General features: G+C 40.0%; 1 protein-coding gene across 47 annotated transcripts in view; it reads right to left on the bottom strand.

Moving 5' to 3' along the window:
- Positions 1-19,371, bottom strand: part of PHLDB2 (pleckstrin homology like domain family B member 2) — a 223,074-nt gene that overhangs the window by 49,110 nt on the left and 154,593 nt on the right. For 33 of the 47 annotated variants that reach the window (XM_044771606.2, XM_070508775.1, XM_070508768.1 and 30 more), the window contains 4 exons: positions 18,228-18,611; positions 12,939-13,082; positions 11,741-11,878; positions 460-588 (listed from right to left, as the gene is read on the bottom strand). In XM_044771606.2, coding sequence (XP_044627541.2) covers positions 460-588; positions 11,741-11,878; positions 12,939-13,082; positions 18,228-18,611 — 795 coding nt within the window. The remainder of the gene's footprint in view (positions 1-459; positions 589-11,740; positions 11,879-12,938; positions 13,083-18,227; positions 18,612-19,371) is intronic. The other 14 variants (XM_044771614.2, XM_070508793.1, XM_070508783.1 and 11 more) reach the window with 1 other exon arrangement.

Raw genomic sequence — 19,371 nt, 5'->3', positions numbered from 1 at the left:
AAGAAGCAGAAAGAAAAAGAAAAACCAAAGGTTGAGTGATGGTGGAGAGCAAATAAGAAAAACATTATAATTTTTGGACAAGAATATAAAATCAAGCATAGAAAAAAAAAGCATTCAAGGGCAAACTACTCACGATGCAGTGCAGAACGCAGAGAAGGACGTCAGCTGATTAAAATGATACAATCTTGGCGTCGATTACATGTCTCTCTTTTATTACAAAGAACGACCCCAGAAATGTTTTTGCGTTAAAAATTAGGTAAAGGATTCTAACAAGGAATTTTTTAATTGATTAGCATGGAATAGTATATACTGTCAGCATGCATATTTCTATTTAAAAAGTACCTAATGACCAGAATGTATGCAAATTTATGCTATGTGAAGTAGGAAGTCATAGATCACTGGAATTTAATTGAAAACACAAAACACAAAGCAACTGGTGCATTCCTGTGTGCTACTGACCCTTTTCAGTTGTTGCTGTAACTGTTCCCTCATGGACTCAGGACAATTGTCCAGCTGGGTCTTCTGCTCGGAGTAAAGCTCCTGAAGCCTCTCTAGTTTTTCCCTTTCAGCATCAAGCTTTACCTTCTCCTGAAGTTCAGAAAGCAGAAAATAGAAGAACAGAAATTACCTTCACACCTCAAGCAGGCGTTAGTGAACATTTCCAAAGGATAACACAAACAAACAAATATACACAAACTCTAGTTATCCTATGAGTGTAGAAACACATCTTGTTAGTAACTAAGATGAAGGGGTATAAATGGAAATAAGGACAGGGAGGCCCCATTTCTGCATTCTCAAAACACGGTCCACTTCATTGGTTGTTGGCAATGACACCGTCCTTCCTTCCTTCCTGCTGCCATGTTACAAAAGCAGGGCAAACAACTGTAATGTTGGTTAATGGTCAACACGAAACAAAAGAAATGCCAACCGAGTGCATAAGTTAGCTTTGCAGATTCACTTGGCAGAGAACCAGACAAAGAAAAGCAGGCATTTACCCCAAGAATGGTGGTACTCCAATTTGCTGAAGGTGACTGTTAGGCAAGCTTTGGAAATTATTGAAATTCTGTTCTCAGGTCAGAGGCACCCTACGTGCACTAGTTCACATCCTGGTCATTTGAAACAGTTCTAGCTATCTGGAAAACTTCAGAGCTTAAGCAAGTAGAAAATCTGATTCCAAGCAGAGCATCTAATTCAAGGGCTGAGAGAGCTAGTAAAAATGCAAGACGGACAAAGCAGCAAGAGAAAGTGTTTCAGGCAGCTGAGATACACCGAAAGTGTGACATTTATGTGGAAATAAAGACTTCCCTACAAGCACTGACATAAAAAATAACTGAAACATAGACTGTGAAAAAAAGGAGAGGAGAACACTCAGGAGTCAGAGAATAAAAGGAAGGAAAAGAGAGCACTAAATCTCTCCCACTCACACACTCCAGCGTGACCCTGGACAGTCCCCAGAGTCAACCAGGCAAATGCTGTGGTACAGCGATTACACAGCCTTGCAATCGAGAAACAAAACTTCAGTCTGTTTCCTGTCAGTCTTCCCAACTTGTGCCCCCTTGATGGTGCTCTGAACCCTTGAAGGAATTTTAGACCTGCTTCTCTCCTGTGTAACACTCTCAGCCTAAACAAACGCACTTTATGAAGTACTACTATGATGTGACCCTCAGTAAGCAAAATCACCACCACCTTACTTTCCTGAGTTCACTCTTGTGAATTGGTAGACATAAAACTGGCTTCCAAGCACATCACAGAAGGATTTTCTAGGTTTTTCTTTTTTCTTTTTTCTTTTTTTTTGGTGAGGAAGATTGGCCCTGTGCTAAGATCTGTGCCAATCTTCCCCTATTTTGTATGTGGGATGCTGCCACAGCATGGCTTGATGAGCAGTGTATAGGTACATGCCCTGGATCCAAACCTGCAAACCTGGGCCACCAAAGTGGAGTGCAGGAACTTAACCACTACGCAACCAGGCCAGCTCCACAGAAGGATTTTTTTTTAAAGGATGAAGCCCTGAAATAGTTCTACAAAATTATACTTTAATTTCTTCATCCAAACGGCCATGACTTCCTGTATAAACATATATTTAGATTCTTTATAGAAGACGTATGGTTTAAATCAAAAACTATATGACATCAATACCTATACCAGTTCACTTGAGTCTCCATTTTTGGCTTAAATTTTAAAATTTCAAGGACATTTTAAAAACTTATATTTGGATTTAGAAATGCATATTTTTCTCAAGATGATCAAATTCAAAAGTCATAAAACTGAGAATTCTACTCCACATATCAATCTACAACTTAGCTTTTAGCCGACCATAAAGTTTCCCCAGCCATTAATGGCAAGTTTGCTCCCTGTGCACATCTGTTGTGCAGGAGTTGGAGAAAGTGACGGCCGCCTTCACAGGATAAAGGATACTCAAGTGTTAATTCATAGTAAAACCGAATATACCAGTATCAGATTTAATTTTTAGTTTCAGAATTAATATTATTTTTCCCTTAATAAAACCAGCAATACAAAACACCTATTATCTTCTGGCTAAGAAAACGCGTTATCTGCTTTGCATTTGGATCAAAAATTGACCTATTTACACAGCAAAAGAACTTTATCTCAAAAGAGCTCTGTTTCCAGTTACTATATCACTGAATTTTGCAGCAATTCCAGTCTCCAACAGAAAGTTAAACAAATAAGAAACTATTCACGCCAATGAAATACCATATGTGTAAAGCCCTAAAATTTAAATTTATACTTGATAGAAAACATTGACACAATATTTGATAATATGGAAAGGCACTGGCCTAAAACATAGGTCTCAAATATGAAGAAAGAACCAAACTACTCCTCTGATGCTCTCCATTTTTTATTGTATTAACAATATTAATAATATTAATAACCATAATAGTATGTGCTTATTATTAAACAAGCACAAATAAACAACTAATAAAAAATACCTTAGGTTTACACAGTGCCTTCCTTCTGAGGTGCTCCAAACGTTTCACAATTCCACTCAAGGAAGCAGAAGAATTATGCAAGCAGGCACCAGCAGAACCTTCTGCAGCGTCTCTGCGGTTTATCAGTAAGGCTGTGACCGCTACCTGGGTCTCGGAGCAAAAGCTCAGCTTGACAGGGGGGTCAAAGCTGGGGCAAAGGAAGTAAGGGGAGGGATGAAAGGACTAGTGGCAGGTGGGCCCGTCCATAAATCACAGAGGACCACAGAGGACTACAGAGGTGACATCACTCCTGCAAGAGCCAGAAGTAGACCAACTTTGAGCCAGAAACAAATGAATATTTAATACTCTTCTATTTATTACCCAGGAAGTTTTAATATTCCTCTCTTCTATTTATTGCAAAGGAAAATTAGCTCTAGGCAAGCAGTTAATTAGAGCTGAAAGTATCACCTTCTACAGTGAAGATAAAATAGATGGATAAGTTAGGTGGCATTCCAGGGTTTAGGGACTCTTGCTTTTTATATGTAAAATGTTAAAACTAGGTGTTGCTCCCTTCCTCTAGATTTAAATTGGTAAACTCACCTATTCTAACTAACTATGGGCACAGGGATATTTCCAAATACCAAATAGGGAGAGAGTACGACTCTTTTTTTTTTTTTAAGACTCATGTATCTACTTTCAGGAAATAAATGAATTAAAGTGTATTTTTAATAAATTTAACAAATTTAACTTTGCTGAAAAAATAAGATTACAAGGAATTGGAACATTCTAGAAAAATCCAGACGTACAAGGGGGCATTAACAAAACCAAGAACAGAATGTGGCTCCCCTAGAGACATTGCTGCTTGCATTGGTGCTGTTTTCACATCGACTTGTCCTCTCTTGATGTACTGGTAAATCCACTTGGGTCACAAATTCATTGTCAGATTCTGCCTATTTTGTATATTTAAGACAAAGTTCCTAAAGTGTATCCATGGCCAAAGGTAAATTGTTCACAGGTAATTTAAAATAGAAATCAATATATAAAATCGGGCTTATATTTGCTTTCATGGAGAGTTGTTTGTTCACTCACTCAATAAATAATTATAAGGAGACGGGAGGTAGAGGAAAGAGGGAACTTGATCACCATCCTCATGAAGTACCTATTTAGCTCTGTGGTTCTTTGCTCTAACCACACGATAGAATAAGTGGGGTGAGCTTTTAAATATACCTTTTCCCAGGCCTCCACTTAGTCAGAAATCCAGGGACATAAGGCTAGGGAATGAACATTTAAAAAATCTCTCCAGATTTTCTAATACGCAGCCAGGTTAAGAACCATGATTTAGCCACGCAGGATGATGGGAGAAGCCAAGGCAACTACTACAATTTGATTTTTCTAATGATACACAGGGACACTGATCTGGGATCCACACAAAATTGTTCTGAAAACATTTGACCTTGGCACTTTTACTTCCTAGTATAAAAGGCCTCCCTTACAAGTAACATCCCAATTGTAAAATTTTTACATTCAGATTAAATGCCTCAGGTAAACCAAATGAAAAATAATCTGTGAGAGATTCCAGTATGCAACATGTATTCAGAGAGGAACAATGCATTTCAAGTTCGGATGCAAAATGTCTCTCTTCTAATCATCAGGAGTGGTTATAAGCTTACCCTAAATAATCTGAATTTGTACCCAAGAGTTTCCAATAACCTTGAATGAATTTAATAATCCAAGGCTCATCTTGGGACCACTTATTCTGCTAGATCTGTGATTAGAAGACAATAATAGTTTTCTCTATTTTACGTTGTATTCATGAAGGAAGGAACTGAAATTTAACTTGCAGGCTCTATTTGAATTCTACCACTACATAGGAAATTCTTGAATAACAATGAAAAAATCATTTTATCCTACAAAAGTGTGCAATACCTGGTAAGCGGATGTTTCAAGGTTACCCCGAAAAGACGCTTGCTTTACTAACTTGTAAGGCTGCCAGATAAAATAGAGGATACCCAGTTAAATTTGAATTTCAGATGAACAACAGATGATCTTTATTTTCTTTTCTTTTTTTTTTTTTTTTTTTTGCTGAGGAAGATTCACCCTGAGGTAACATCTGTTGCCAATCTTCCTCTTGTTTTGCTTGAGGAAGATTAGCCCTGAGATCACATCCATGCCAATCTTCCTCTATTTTGTATGTGGGTTGCTGCCACAGCATGGCTGATGAGTGGTGTAGATCTGTGCCCGTGGTCTGAACCCACGAACCTGGGCTGCCAAAGTGGAGCTCGCCAAACTTAACCACTACACCACAGGGCAGGCCCCCAAATGATCTTTTAATATTAAGTATGTCCCAAATGATGCGTAGGACATAATTACACTAAAATAAAATTACTCTGTTTATCTGAATTTCAAATTTAACTGAGCATCCTACATCCTTTTTTGCTAAATCTGTCAACTTTATTAGCTTGCTAAAGATTTCCTTAAAAATTAAGATCCATCTTTGTAACTTCCAAACTATTTAGCACAGAACCCAGCACACACTAGGTACTCAGGCCATGTTTCATGAAACACTGGGTCAGGTTTGGAATTTGATGCAGTGATGTGTTCAAATTCATAGTCTCTGAGCCATCACTTCTAAGGGGGGGGTCCATCCAAAGTCCTCTCCATACACCCTGAGAATCTCTTTCCTTCCAGTTCCTAAACCCTGTGGGGTTGTTTGGGAGGCAGGCAACCAACTAAGTTTTGGGGCCAATCATACAAAATGACTTTTTTCCCCCACAAAACTTTTCAGACTTTGGAATTACAGAGGAAAGATTACGGACCTGTGTTGACAAATGCTGACTGTTGAGAACTCATTCTCTGCCTGCCTCTAAAGAGGTACATCCTTATATTTCCTAGGAATTCTTTTCCCTTGGCTTTGACATTTTAATTACACAATTGATGGAGGTTTAGTGTAGAAAAAACTGGAAAATCAGAACACTAAGGATTTATGTAATCAAACAACCCCCAGAAAAAATAACCCTAATCTGGAATCCCGTTGATTTAATCCCCAAATCCCACGATGTATTTCCTCTTCCTCTAACCAGGGAGTTGACTTTGAAATGTAAGAAAGAGGCTCGGGAAGGGCTGGGCCCTGCTGACCGCCAGCTGTGACTTGGCCAATGCTGGGCACTCAAGAGGCATTAACACTTTCCTGAGGAATTCAGGGCCAGGCTCTCTGTCCTCCGGGCTCCAAGGATGAGCAGGAAGTAACAGGTACTCTGGCAGCATAATAATGCAGAATAAAATTTAACCGTTTAATATACAATGATATACGCTTATTGTTGAAAAATTAGTCCAATAATTAAAGATTTTACTCAGGAACATGGTGCATGGCATAGAGCAATTTAAGATCCAGGCCACACCTTTAAGTATGTTTAGTTATAAAAGTGCACAGGTCAGGATGGCTACAAAATACCACAATTTATCTGTGTGAAGACAGATCCTTAAACAAAAGGATGGTTTGAGCTTTAGGATTACCATCTAGGTAAGGGAAAGACGCTTCAATAAGACCACAGAAGCAGAGCCTTTCCTGAACCATTTTCCTTCATTTCGGTACAACTGACTATTTTTTTTTTTTTTTTTACGTTAAAGAGCAGAAATGAGATGCAGATAATCCAAAAATTTAGAACATTTAAAAACTATTTTTAGTTTTGATTTTAATATAGCCAAAAATAGACAAAGACAGAAAGAAAACCTACATAAACAAATGCATACGTCCATACCTTCTCGGCAGTTGCCCCAAACTGGGCTTTGCCTTGAGGTGGCAGAGTGCGAGGGAGGGAAGCCAGTCCCACAAGCAGCCTTTGCTTAAACTGAGCCTCACGGTTCTGGTGGCTTCCCCGTCTCAGTCACCAAGCCCATTAAACTGAAACAGTTCACTAGAGCAGAGGTCAACTGTCCTCTCTCCTTTCACTCACCCCAAGAAAACGTGATAGGCTCTTTGCTTACTGCTTCATCAAATAAACACCCCCCCGGGTTCATGTTCATGTCAGACACTCATATTTGCTCAGGGTGTATCCACGTTCATAGAGACTCTATCTGTGATGCGGCTACTGTCTGAGACCATAACAGGCAGGTGACATTTAGCTCAGGGTCTCATGGAAACAGGCTTACTGATGCTCTTGACAGTGGTACCCATAGGGCAGTGAAAGGTCAGCCCAGGGAGCCACTGCAAGAATGTTCAATAAATATATAATTGAACATATTGTCTATATTTTATGTTGTACATATAATTATGCATATAGTTTATATTTTATATGATAACATAACAAATAGCAGTCATCTAAAATACATATTACTTTTTATATGTAAAATATATATATAAATTTATATATAACTATATATAAATATATATGTTTATATATAGCTATATATAAAATATATATTAATTTATAATACATGAAGTAGAACGATAGTTCCAAAATCAGCTAATAATACTGAAGACTGGTTTTGAGAGCCAAGGGGACAACGTCAACAATTTCACGGCAGACTTTGAGCTCTGAGGTGTTGGTGAACCTTCTTCCTATGGCGCCAGGCCCCGTCTCCAAAAACCAGGGCAAGGCCCACAGGATGAGCTATCGACATCTGAATCGGAGCTTGACCAACAGGGATATCTTTTCAGGTTTTGGTTTTCTCATTCCATGGTTTATATCTGACAGCAGCAACAGGTGTATGGAAAAGGAAACGAGATCCAAAAGGGCAAAGGCCGCTTCCTCCTTCTGTCTTACGCTCCAGCTGGCCTGGCAGTGGGATGACAAGCCCACTGGCATGTGCACTTGGCCAGACCATCCCAGACCATCCCAGCTGTCCTGAACCTTGGTCCCCGGAGCTCTTGAGCAGGTGTTTGGCTCAATGTTTCTGTTAAGGCTCAGCTTGAACTCACCGTGAGCAGGAGATCCAAAGGACAACATTCCCAAAAATTCTGGCACCTACTAGGAGCTGGATAAATGTGGATAACAGTGCTTTCCCCTATTTCACAGGCTAGAGAGGGAAATAAACATCTAACGAGACCAAAACAAATGTAAATTATAAAATGCGATTCGTAAAAGGGCTAAAAGAACAACAGGGAGAACCAAATCTGAACTGGAAAGTTCTGGAAGGCTTCTCTTTGAAAAACTAACACTAAACTTCAGCCCTGAAATACAGAACCCCCAGGGCATGGAATATGAGGCAGGGACCTCCAGGGAGCACCCAGGATCTGCAAGGGACCTTGGCCAGAGGAGGGGAGGACGGATCTTTAAACAAATAGGAGGAAGGTCAGTGCGACAGGCGTGTGAGGAAGGGGGAGAGTGGTGACAGGAAGGCTCACGCCAGGCAAGGAATTTAGATTTATATAAAATATAGTGGAACGCAAATCAGGGTGATATGATCTAATTTATATTTTTTAAAAAATCACTCTGGCTGCTTGGAAGAATGTGGACCAAAAGGAAGCAAATGAAAATGGGGCTAAAGAAGAGATGCTGATGATTTAGAAGAGAATCTGTTAGGGGAGATACAGGGAAGTTGAAGTAATTGAGAAATATTTTCGCAATCAGATGGATGTGGGAGTGACAGAGAAAGAGGCATCAAGATCTCCTGTTTGGATACACAGGGGGATAGAGGTGCCATTTCCTGGACTGGGAAGCTGCAGGAAGAACAGGACTGGAGGCGGGGAGGTGTGTGGAAGACAAGGGGAAGGATGAGCTCAAGAATTCAGTTACGGAGCGTTCCGTTGAAAATATCTGGGCAGAGATGTCAGGTAGGCTACAGGATGTGAGTCAGAAGTTCAGACAAGGGCTGTAGGCTAAAGGCATACATTCAACAGTGCCCAGCATGTAGAGGTTATTGGAAACCATGGCTATAGAAGAATGTGAGGACACAAGAGAAGAGGGTTCTCTTCTCAAGAAGAGTTGACGAATGTTAACTGAATTATTGTAGTGATCATTTCACAACGTGTACAAATGTCAAATCGTTATGCTGTACATCTGAAACTAACATATGTTATATGTCAACTATACCTCAATTTAAAAAAAGAGTGAATGATTCAAGACACATATCTTAAGTCAGACCAATGAGAGCAAGCAGAATTTTTCTGTGCACTTCTGGGAAAGTTTGAGTATGCCAAAAAAAAAAAAGAGAATTCAGATCAGAGACAAGCAGTCCAACGACTGATTGGATAGAAGCAGAGGAATAAGCAAGCAAAGGACACTCTTTGATGGAAAGTCAGAGAGAGAAGTAAGACGAAGAGAAGGAAAGCCGGAAGAGTGTGGTACATGAGGCAAAGGGGCCAGCGAGAGGGGAATGCCAAGAAAAAGAGTTGTTCCCTGTCTTGAATGCTGCTCAGGGGTCTGATCACAAGAGGACTGAAAAGCAGCCATGGGGTTAGGTGGCACTCAGGTCTTCAGGAATCTTAACAGGAGCGAATCTGAGGGGCAGTGGGGGCCTATGCCATCTGGAATGGCAAGAACAGTTAACTGGGAACTGAAGAAGAGGACACAGAGTGCACTAAGAACACTGTTCGAAAAGTTTGGCTGGGATGAAGAGAAGCAAGATAAGGCGGTAGCTAGAAGGAAGTTTATTTTTAAATAATAACATTTTTCAAGAATAATAATGTTGGCATGCTGACAGTAAGGGTCCAGTAGAGGGAGAAGTTGGGGGGATTGAGGTACAGAAGGACTGAAGACCTCGAGACGGTGGGATGGGATGACAGCCAGAGCACATCCAGAGGGACGGGTCTTTGAGGGGAAGAGAGAACCTTCCTTAGTTGTCAAGAGATGGGATGCTTCTAATTTCTCACTGAAGTAGGTGGTGAGATCATCTCAGAGTCAGTGGGAGAAAAGGGGACCAGAGGTTTGAATAGAGTGAAGGTATGAAAGAGCCACATCATAAAATGGTAGAAGAGGTTTATTTGAGAAACATCATAGTGTCGCCAAGCAGTACCGAGTCTCTATTTGAGTTTGGTTGTCAAGAATATGTAGTAACGTCTTTCTATTTCCCTCATCCTCCTCAGGAATCCCTCACCCAAAGCCAGTTTCTGCCATTTTTCACGCCATGTGATGACAGACAATAATCCCATGTTCCAAGACCAACTAATTCCCTAACAGCTGCAGGAGCTCGTCCTATATTTCAACCCCCACCATACCCTCTCTTATGCAGAGCCTCTGTCAAGCCACAAAAACAATTATAAAAGGATGGAGGAGGCCTCCTTGCTTGCTTCTGCCCATGTTCCTGGAGTTCCACCTCTATTTTAGGTCTGGAGAATAGAACACAGTTTTCCCTGGGAAGTGAGATTCAGCATTGACTCGACTTGCTTCACTTTTGTGTGGAATCTGATGCTAACGGGCAGATGACACATAGGCCATGTCATATGTGGGCTACACGCAGATAAACAATTCTATGGATGAGAAAGGCAGAAAGGCTCACAGGGAACATGACATTCCATTCCCATGTCGCACAAGTCTTCCAGTAGGACATAAATAGTAAAATACTAATAAGTACCAAAACAAAGCTTCTACAAAAGCTTCTTGCAGTATCAGTACAGAATCTTGGAAAAGCGTAATGTTCCTGTGCTGCAGAACTAGACAATCAATCCTTTGATGTGGTTTTGAGCATTTAAGAAGAATATACCTACTACCCAAATGGATTCTTTACTATTTCACAGTCTGGAGCTAGAAGGAACATACATAAAATTTAATATGGAAAAGCTGTGCAGTTTAATCTTGATAAGCAGGCAACGAAGAAATTGATGTGTAGCTTTTAATCTGACTTCCATTTCTGACAATATCTTTCTGAGCTCATTCTCTGGCACCGAGATCAAATGCCCTTATTTATAGGTCTCAAACAAAGAAGAGCCTAAAAAGGAAGCCACATTCAGCAGAAATCCTTTCCACATATTGCCATGAGAACATACTCACACTAAAATTGTTTTCTTTTTCTCAGATTAGTGGAGAGCAAGGAAGAATGTGTTAAAGCTTGTTTGCTTTTCCTTTCCCAAACTGGAATTTTATTTTTTATTTTAGGCTTCATTCAGTTGCAACTAACTCCGAATGTGAGATGAGAGTAAGTAAATATTTCCCAGAGAAAGTAAACAAATAAACAGACAAACAAAAAACCCAACTACTGCCCTGAATTCTAAGAACCACAAGTAATTTTTCATACTTTCCCTAGTAATATCAGCTAACATTCAGGTGTGGTCTGAACTGAATAAGTCAGACCTTTTCCAAGATAAGTGTCAACTGTGTGTCATGGACAGTTTGCAGCTGGCAGTGTGAGAGGATCCCCTGAAAACTTCAGTGCATTTTCAGAGAGCAGTGCACTTGCATTGAAGACAATGGCAAGGCAAGAGAGATGAGATGAATGGTTCTCATTCATCTTTTTAATAAACAGAAAAATGAAAAGAAATGAGGCAACCATATTTGAATATGCTTAAGCCATCCCTACAAGGCACCAGTGTAAAGAAATTCAGTATACTAAAATAACTCTTTAAGAAACCCAGTGGAATCAGAAGAGCAGAAAGGCCGATGGAAAAAGGCAAATTCACTCATGTCCAGTAGCATAAGCTACCATGAATATCAGCTTGAAAATTTTATAGGCTCTACTCTCTCAGCATCAGCTGCTCAGTACCTGATAATCCTTAGTTTGTGACAATGTACCTCATCTTAAGACGTTTCTCTAGTGCGTCTGTCTCCAGAAACATGACACAAAAATCCAAACCCATGGTAATCCATACATTTAAGTTGAATCAAACAGGACCACCATTTTGCCCATAAAAATGGCATGCAAACATAATTTTCTTTTACCTTGGTCTTTTCACCAACAATGTTCTTTTCCAGTTCTGCTATCTTCCGGTTTAGATGATCCAAAATCTCCTTCTCTTTCATAAGTTCAGTTGTTTCCGATTTCTGTTCTCCATCCAAAAGAGCACATTCCATATCCAACTGAGGACACAAAACAAAGCTCAGAGTTGCTTCATCTTTGGGGAGATTCTCAGCTACCCACTTTATAGGTGCATTTTCAATAGCTACAAATTTCAAAAAGTAACTACCGTATCAGCCAGATTGTGGAGTCTACAGAACGCTCCAGAAAGTCCATGTGAGACTCAGGATTCCTATATAAGAAAGCAGAGAACCCAGGACATATTTCCTAAGAAAACTAGTTATCATTTAATTTTTCTATAATAATCCCTTTTCAGCTTACTTCTTAAGGACAGTTGCCTATTGGCTTAGATTCAGGCTCAAGCATGAGCCATCTTGGGCGCAGCCACGTCTTTGTTTGTCGCTGGACCACAGGAAGTGAAAATTACACTCAGCCAGCAGGCAAGCCCTGCATTCCTCACAAGGCCATCAGGAGGGGCTTCCAGGGACTGTGTGTAAGAGACAGGTGGGCAGTCCCCTTCCACTTACCAAGCTATCTGCACCTGTGTCTGTGAGCACAGACACACAGACCCTTTCTAGGCAGAATTAGTTGCTCCTCTCACTCCGTGGAGGTAATATAAAAAATGCCCCTTTTTTCAATTATGTTATAGAATACGTCTGCCTCTTCCCTGGTTTGCAAACCTGTAGAAAGTAGGTCTGTGCTTGATTTATATGTAAATCCCTCATAGTGCCAAGGTGATACCTAACTCGTAGTCAACATGCTCAGAAAATGATTGTTGGATTTGAACTTGAACACCTAAATACATGGTACTTCAGCTGACAGATCTTGTAGCAGGTCAGAAAGTATACACTAGTCAAGACAAAGTCAGTTATACATAAAGTACATTAAACATTGCATACACTTATCTCATCTAATTTAAAAAAAAAAAGAACCAGAAGGAAGAAAGAAATGTAAAAAAAGGCATTTTTACCCTACACCTGCACCCACTGAACAAATGTTTGCTCACATAGACTTGTACGCATTCCACCTCCAAGGCTTGTGCCCTAATGGGCATCAATATTTCCAAGTTAAAGGAAAGAAAGAAGAAAGGGAGAGGGTAACAAGTGGATTTGTGGTGTCTACCTCTCTGGAGGATTCGTCCATCTGGTCATTTATATCTTTGATTTTTTGTTCAAGTTCCTCAAGGTTGTTCAGAATTGCTATCCGGGTCTCTTCCATTGCAGCCAACTCCTGAATCTTCTGTTCTTCACTTATGCCCTCTGGGGTCTGTGATTAATCAACACAGAAAAGGGCTGTTCACACTTCAATTCCAGAATTTCTCAATTAATAAACCAGTCGTAAGTCTAGGGTTTCACAGTCTCTGTGTCTACTTGGATTCTAACAGCATCCTTGTGATTGTTTCTTTGGATTGTTTCTCTGTCTTTTCCCCATAGATCCTCAGCAGGCAGGTTCTTAAGGTTAGCTCATACAAACTAACTTAAATGTACAAATTCATATCCTTTCAAAGCTGAAATAACTTAGAGGTTACACAGATGAGGAAGCTGTTGTCCACAGACTGCAGTGACTTCTCTAAGGCAATAAAGAAAGTTTGGCACAGCACAGACTAGAATGTAGACTTTCGACATCTTCCTCAGGGATCTCTTGGGGTCACTGCACCTTCATTACAAGCTCCTTATTCTCTCCCATCCCCAAGTGAGTACATCTCCTACAACAGCCTCTTGAATCTCTAGCCATACTATTGGGTCTCACTGCTAGTTATCTTGGATATCACCTGGTGGAGACCAGTCTTTCTGCATGTCAAAGGATGCTGGTATTGGCATATTATTCATTTTATCTTTATCTCTCTTTGAAAAAGAAGTAACTTCTTTGCATCAGTAAGTCAATAATTATACAATTTCACAACTATAAATTGAAAATAGCAGTGCAGTTACGTAAATTATTGAAGATTACTCACTAATCACTGAAAAGAATATCTAAATTAACCAAAGAAACCATTAAAAGTTTTGTGTACCTCACTAAGCTCATTTAATTTATTTAACAATCCTAAAATTTACTGTAAGAAGATAGGCATCATGTATTCTTTATTCTTTAGTCATATTCTCTATTCTTTACCTCACTTTGCTGCTGCTTAAGGAGATTAAATGATTGAGAAGTTATTTTGTATCTCGTGTTGATTAGAACAAAGGTGTGCAGGCCTTCCAGGCTTTGACATTTAGCTTTTTAATTGTCACCTTAAATCCAGTGTCTTATCGACTAATAAAACAACGGCCGACCTTTTCATCGCAGACAATGAATCTCACTGTGCTAATACCTAGGTGCCTGTTTTAGGGCACGAGGAATGCCTGTCCCAGTGAACGGCATTCCAAAATCACTGACGAGTAATCCCAGCAGGAAGGCCTCAACAAGGCCAGTATCCTGTTGGTCAACATTTCTTCTTAGGTTTCAACTTCCAACATGGTTTAAAAATATCTCTTCCACTGGTGGAAGCAAAGCATTAAGAGAAGATAAAAACTGGACAATCTGCAAAACTACAAAGATAGGCATTAATGGTGATTATAAGTATCTGTAAAACTCAAAGTTTCTAGAAAACCTAGCCAAACAGGTGTATTTAATAATTGAAACCTCGAGAGGCTGTTTCTAGCAATAAATGCTATCTAGGAAATGACTGTTTTTACCATTGAGTTATTTACAAAAAGCAAAATCTTCAAAAGGCACTCTAAAATCCTAGTTTGTGACAGAATAGGGTAAGGATATTGTAACTTCATTTATATCCAAATAAAGAAAACCAATAGAGAGCCCAGGGTGTGGTAGCCACTAACAGCTTTAGTTTTATGGTGACAGAAAGTTGCAATTTTAATCTACCTGGGATTTTTTTATAGTAATGGATAGGATTCCACTGAGAGTGACATGTTTTCATAAGCCCACAACACACGTATGTGCATCCCCAAACATGTCACCTTTGAGGTAACTTGATCCACACAGAGGAGGAGAGAGAATAGGGACACAACACTGTATCTGCCCTTTTGTTTGCAAGTCTTTTCTTAGAAACCTCTTGCAACCAGAGGACGGTGCAGACACGAGGGCTACCCAGTGTAGACAGAACGATTACTTGAAAAGAGAAGTGTGAAAAAGTTCTCATCATAAGGAAAAATAACCTTTTTTTGGTAACTATATGAGGTAATGGATGTTAACTAAATTTATTGTGGTAATCATTTCACAGTATATGTCAATCAAGTCATTATGCCTCACACAAACTTAAATAGTACTGCATGTCAATTACATCTCAATAAAACTGCAAGAAAAAAAAAGAGAAGAGTGAGCTACTCTCAGTTTTCATCTCAAGGGGCAGTAGACAGGTTCATAAAAGCCAATTAAAATTAGCATATTTCCAAGGTCACCTGCCTTTTTCAGTGTTAGGTAAAGCAAGTTCCAGAATGGTAAATCTCAGGTTTCCTAAATATCATTAAAACCTTTGTTTCCTTAAATCAGCTTAGAAGGTTTTTCATATTCCTCTCTTCTCCATTAATCCTTAGATCGATTAATTATAAACACTGTACTCTGTTAAGTAAATAATTCAGTGTGCAGAGTACCCAAAGAGAAAGGACATCTAAAACAAATGGTCAGGACTTTTTTTTTGGTGAGGAAGAGTCACTCTGAGCTAACATCTGTTGCCAGTCTTCCTCTTTTTTGGCTTGAGGAAGATTAGCCCTGAGCTAACATCTGTGCCAATCTTCCTCTATTTTGTATGCGGGTCACCACCACGGCGTGGCTTGATGAGTGGTGTAGGTCTATGCCCAGGGTGCAAACCTGCAAACCTGGGCTGCTGAAGTGCAGCACGCTGGAATTAACCACTACACAATGGGGGGCTGGCCCCGGGACCTTTTTTTTTAAAAAAAGGATTCTTTTATCTCCTGTCTCAGATAACAGTTATTTGTCTTCAAAAAGTGATGAATAAAAAACTGGTTCCCTGGAACCCATCTCCCCCTCACTTGCCCTCATCTAGGTGCTATGTGGTACCCAGAGGTGCACTGATGTTTCCTCTCTCTAAAGGAGGCACCGTCTTATACCTCCTGCCACAAGGTAAGCTGCTCCAAGCTTCAGAGGCCTCCTGTTCTACAAATGCATATGTGAGCAATGAAAACATCTGTTATGATCTGCTCCTTTACACAGCAACAGCTTTCTTGTCACAGCCCTCCTCGGGAGGAAACCTGTCTCCCAAAAGTTAGTCTTTAGAGAGGCACGCAGCTCACCATTTTCACAAAAATCTGCAGAGCTCCATGAAGGAAGGAATGTGAAAGAATTTAAGATGTAAAGGCAGCAAAAGACTTCTAAGGAAGCCCAGTGGCTGATGCCAACAGCTCAAATTTTCAAATGATGGGTTATCCACTTTCCCGGAACATCAACAACTTTTGATTTTTCCCCCCAGATCCTAGTTTGTAACAGTCACAACTTTCTGGCAATAGAGACAGATGTCCTATTCAGAATTATTCTTCACGGAGAATTAGTAAGGTAAATGTGGTCATCAGAAGAAAGAAGAGATAGAACAGTCCGGAGTCCTGATGTTTATGATGGGACAACTCAAAAGGTAGGTAAGAGAGCTGGCCCCGTGGTTGAGTGGTTAAGTTCACACGCTCCACTTCGGTGGCCAGGGTTTTGCAGGTTCGGATCCTGGGTGTGGACATGGCACTGCTCATCAGGCCATGCTGAGGCGGCATCCCACATGCCACAACTAGAAGGACCCACAACTAAAATATGCAAATTGTACCGGGGGGCTTTGGGGAGAAAAAGGAAAAATAAAATCTTTTAAAAAAAAAGGTAGGTAAGGACTTCTGACTAGGAACACTCAGTGAAAAAGTCTTGTTGCAGCCAAACAACTGAAAATAAAAACAAACACACAAACTCCTCTGAATAATACTCCACACGATAAATTACTTCCAGAATTTAGCACCATGATAACATCTTTCTCTTAGAGAATCTGTACATGTCCTTCTCTTGCAACAAAAATTTAACTAATGTATCTTTTTCATCTTTTGGTTCTTTGTCCAAGAATCTCTGAGTTGAACTTAATGGTCAGAGTCATTTAGATAAATTAATTAATTAATCCTATTTGTCCTTAAATAAATAAATTCTTGTGACTATGGTACCTGCTTTTCCCTCCTATTTACTATTTTTGGTGTTCTAATTGTATCCTAATAAAATTTATATCTTTTATTGTAAGCTTTCTTAAATTTGAAGTTAAATTTTAAATCCTGAAATCGTTAAAATTAAATCCTTTCTAGAAAACAGGTAGGGGAATAATTTTTTTTTTTACTTTCATAGGAAAAAAGAACTGAACCTGTGTAAAAAAAAAACACCAAAACATTTTCCTCAATTTCCATTTAAGAAATCCTCAAATTTGGAAGACACTTTTAAATCAGCAAAGGACCAGAAGACTAAGTAATATTTATGACTACATACAAATCAAACTCTTATACGTGCAAAAAGTATCATAAATAAAGTCAAAGGGAAGACTGCTCACAATAAAAGACTAATTTCCTTGCCACAAAGAGCTGCTACCACCCAGTAAAAACAAGATAAAACACTTTTTAAAAAATGGGTGAAAAACATGAATAAGTGGGTCAAAATAGAAATTAACATCTAAAAATATGAAAAGATGCCCAACTTTATGCATAATTAAAGACAAGTAAATTAAAATACCTATTAACTTAGCAAATTGAAAAGTTTTCATAACATACAGCCTTGGCAAGTGTATGGAGAATGAGGTGCGCCCAGAAACTGTTAGTGAAAGTGTCACCTGGAAATATACAGTCTTTTGAGACTATAATTTGGAAATACTGGTTAAAATGAATAATATACAAACTCTTTGACCTAGCAATTCCACTTTCAGTAAGTGATCCTACAGATACATTTGCACAATTGTGCAAATATGTATATTCTAGAATATTTGCTACATATAGATTTTATCAGTAAAAAACTGGGAACAATTTAAATTGTATTTCCAAATAATAAGATACTAGTCAGCCATTAAAAAGACATTTATTGAAGGAAAAAGAACTGCAGAGCACAAGGTGTGTGTTTATGTGTGTCTATACCTATAATATACCCAGTATATGCACAGAAATATTAGGAAGGCACGTAGACACTTTGTGTTTCTCTCTCAGGTGTACAACTGGAAGGGGCAGGGAGAAAAGAAACATTTCTTTCTTTCTACTTTCTGTACTGCTACAATTTTTACAGGGCAAATTTGTTACTTTGTAGTAAACACTCCAATTTACTGCACGCTGTTTAGCTAATCACCTCTTAAATTGAAGCTTCACAGAAAACATTTTGGAAAACAAGCATGATAACCCCTCTAATCTCTAGGCCAATGCAGACACAGAGTCCTAAGCCCTGGGTCCACGTCGGCTTTACCTTTGGTATGATGCTTAGGTAAGCGGACTCGCTGGATGCCTTCAGAAAGGCAGAGGAGGCTGGTGGCGGAGTCCTGGTGAGGTCCCTGAGCAGGTCCTCGTTCCTGACGCTCCTGGGGGAAAGGAAGCTGGCAGTGCTCTGACCGAGGCTCCCGAAGACTGCCAAGTCCACATCGTGGACAGAGCCTTTCCGGTGGCACCTGTATCTGGTGTCAGGGCTCACCAGGGCTTCTTCAAACACAGACTCCTCATCCGAGAGCTGCAGCCTCTCCAGCTCCTTATTGATCTTCTGCACATCTGCCACGGTGGTGCCAGTGGATGAGCCACTGTCGGGCTTGGCGTACTCAGCACAGAGACTGAGGATCGTCTCCAGACGCTGTCTCTCCTGGAACAGGGAGGAGGGGCAGGTCGGTGAGTTTGCAGGAACAGAGACTCCAAATGCAAAGACTAAGAGGCTGGGACCACTGGTGACTTCATCCCACACATAAACCCACAGACACTCGGCTGATGACTTTCCATCATCTTTTGATGGATGGATTTAAAGATCCAGATGAAACCCGGGTTAACAATGCCTGATTTTCCTCCCAAACTCCGTTCTGGCTGCCCCCTTTTTTTTTTTTTAAAGATTGGCACCTGAGCTAACAACTGTTGTCAATCTTCTCTCTTTTTGTTTTTTTCCTGCTTTATCTCCCCAAATCCCCCTGGTACATAGTTGTATATCTTAGTTGTGGGTCTTTCTAGTTGTGGCATGTGGGACCCCGCCTCAACGTGGCCTGACGAGCAGTGCCATGTCCGCGCCCAGGATCCCAACCGGGGAAACCCTGGGCCACCGCAGGGGAGCACACGAACTTAACCACTCGGCCACGGGGTCGGCCCCTGGTTGCCCCTTTCTTTATGTATCCCAGTGCTGACCTAGCACACAGCAGGGCTCAGTCAGCCATTTCTTGATTTATCAATTCTCCAAACACTTCAAAGGTTTTTTTTTTAATCTCCATTTTTAAAATCTTCATCCCCCTTCCTTCCCTCTACCCATCTACCTTCAACAATGTCTAGCTTTTCCATCAATATAGACTTAATATTTGTGCTTAAAATTAATTCTCTTTCTATACAAATATTATTCTACCGTTAGACGCACAAAAGGAAAA

This window comes from Equus asinus, chromosome 5 (assembly GCF_041296235.1).
Source record: "Equus asinus isolate D_3611 breed Donkey chromosome 5, EquAss-T2T_v2, whole genome shotgun sequence".
NCBI lineage: Eukaryota > Metazoa > Chordata > Mammalia > Perissodactyla > Equidae > Equus > Equus asinus.
This window is presented reverse-complemented; position numbering and strand designations above follow the sequence as displayed.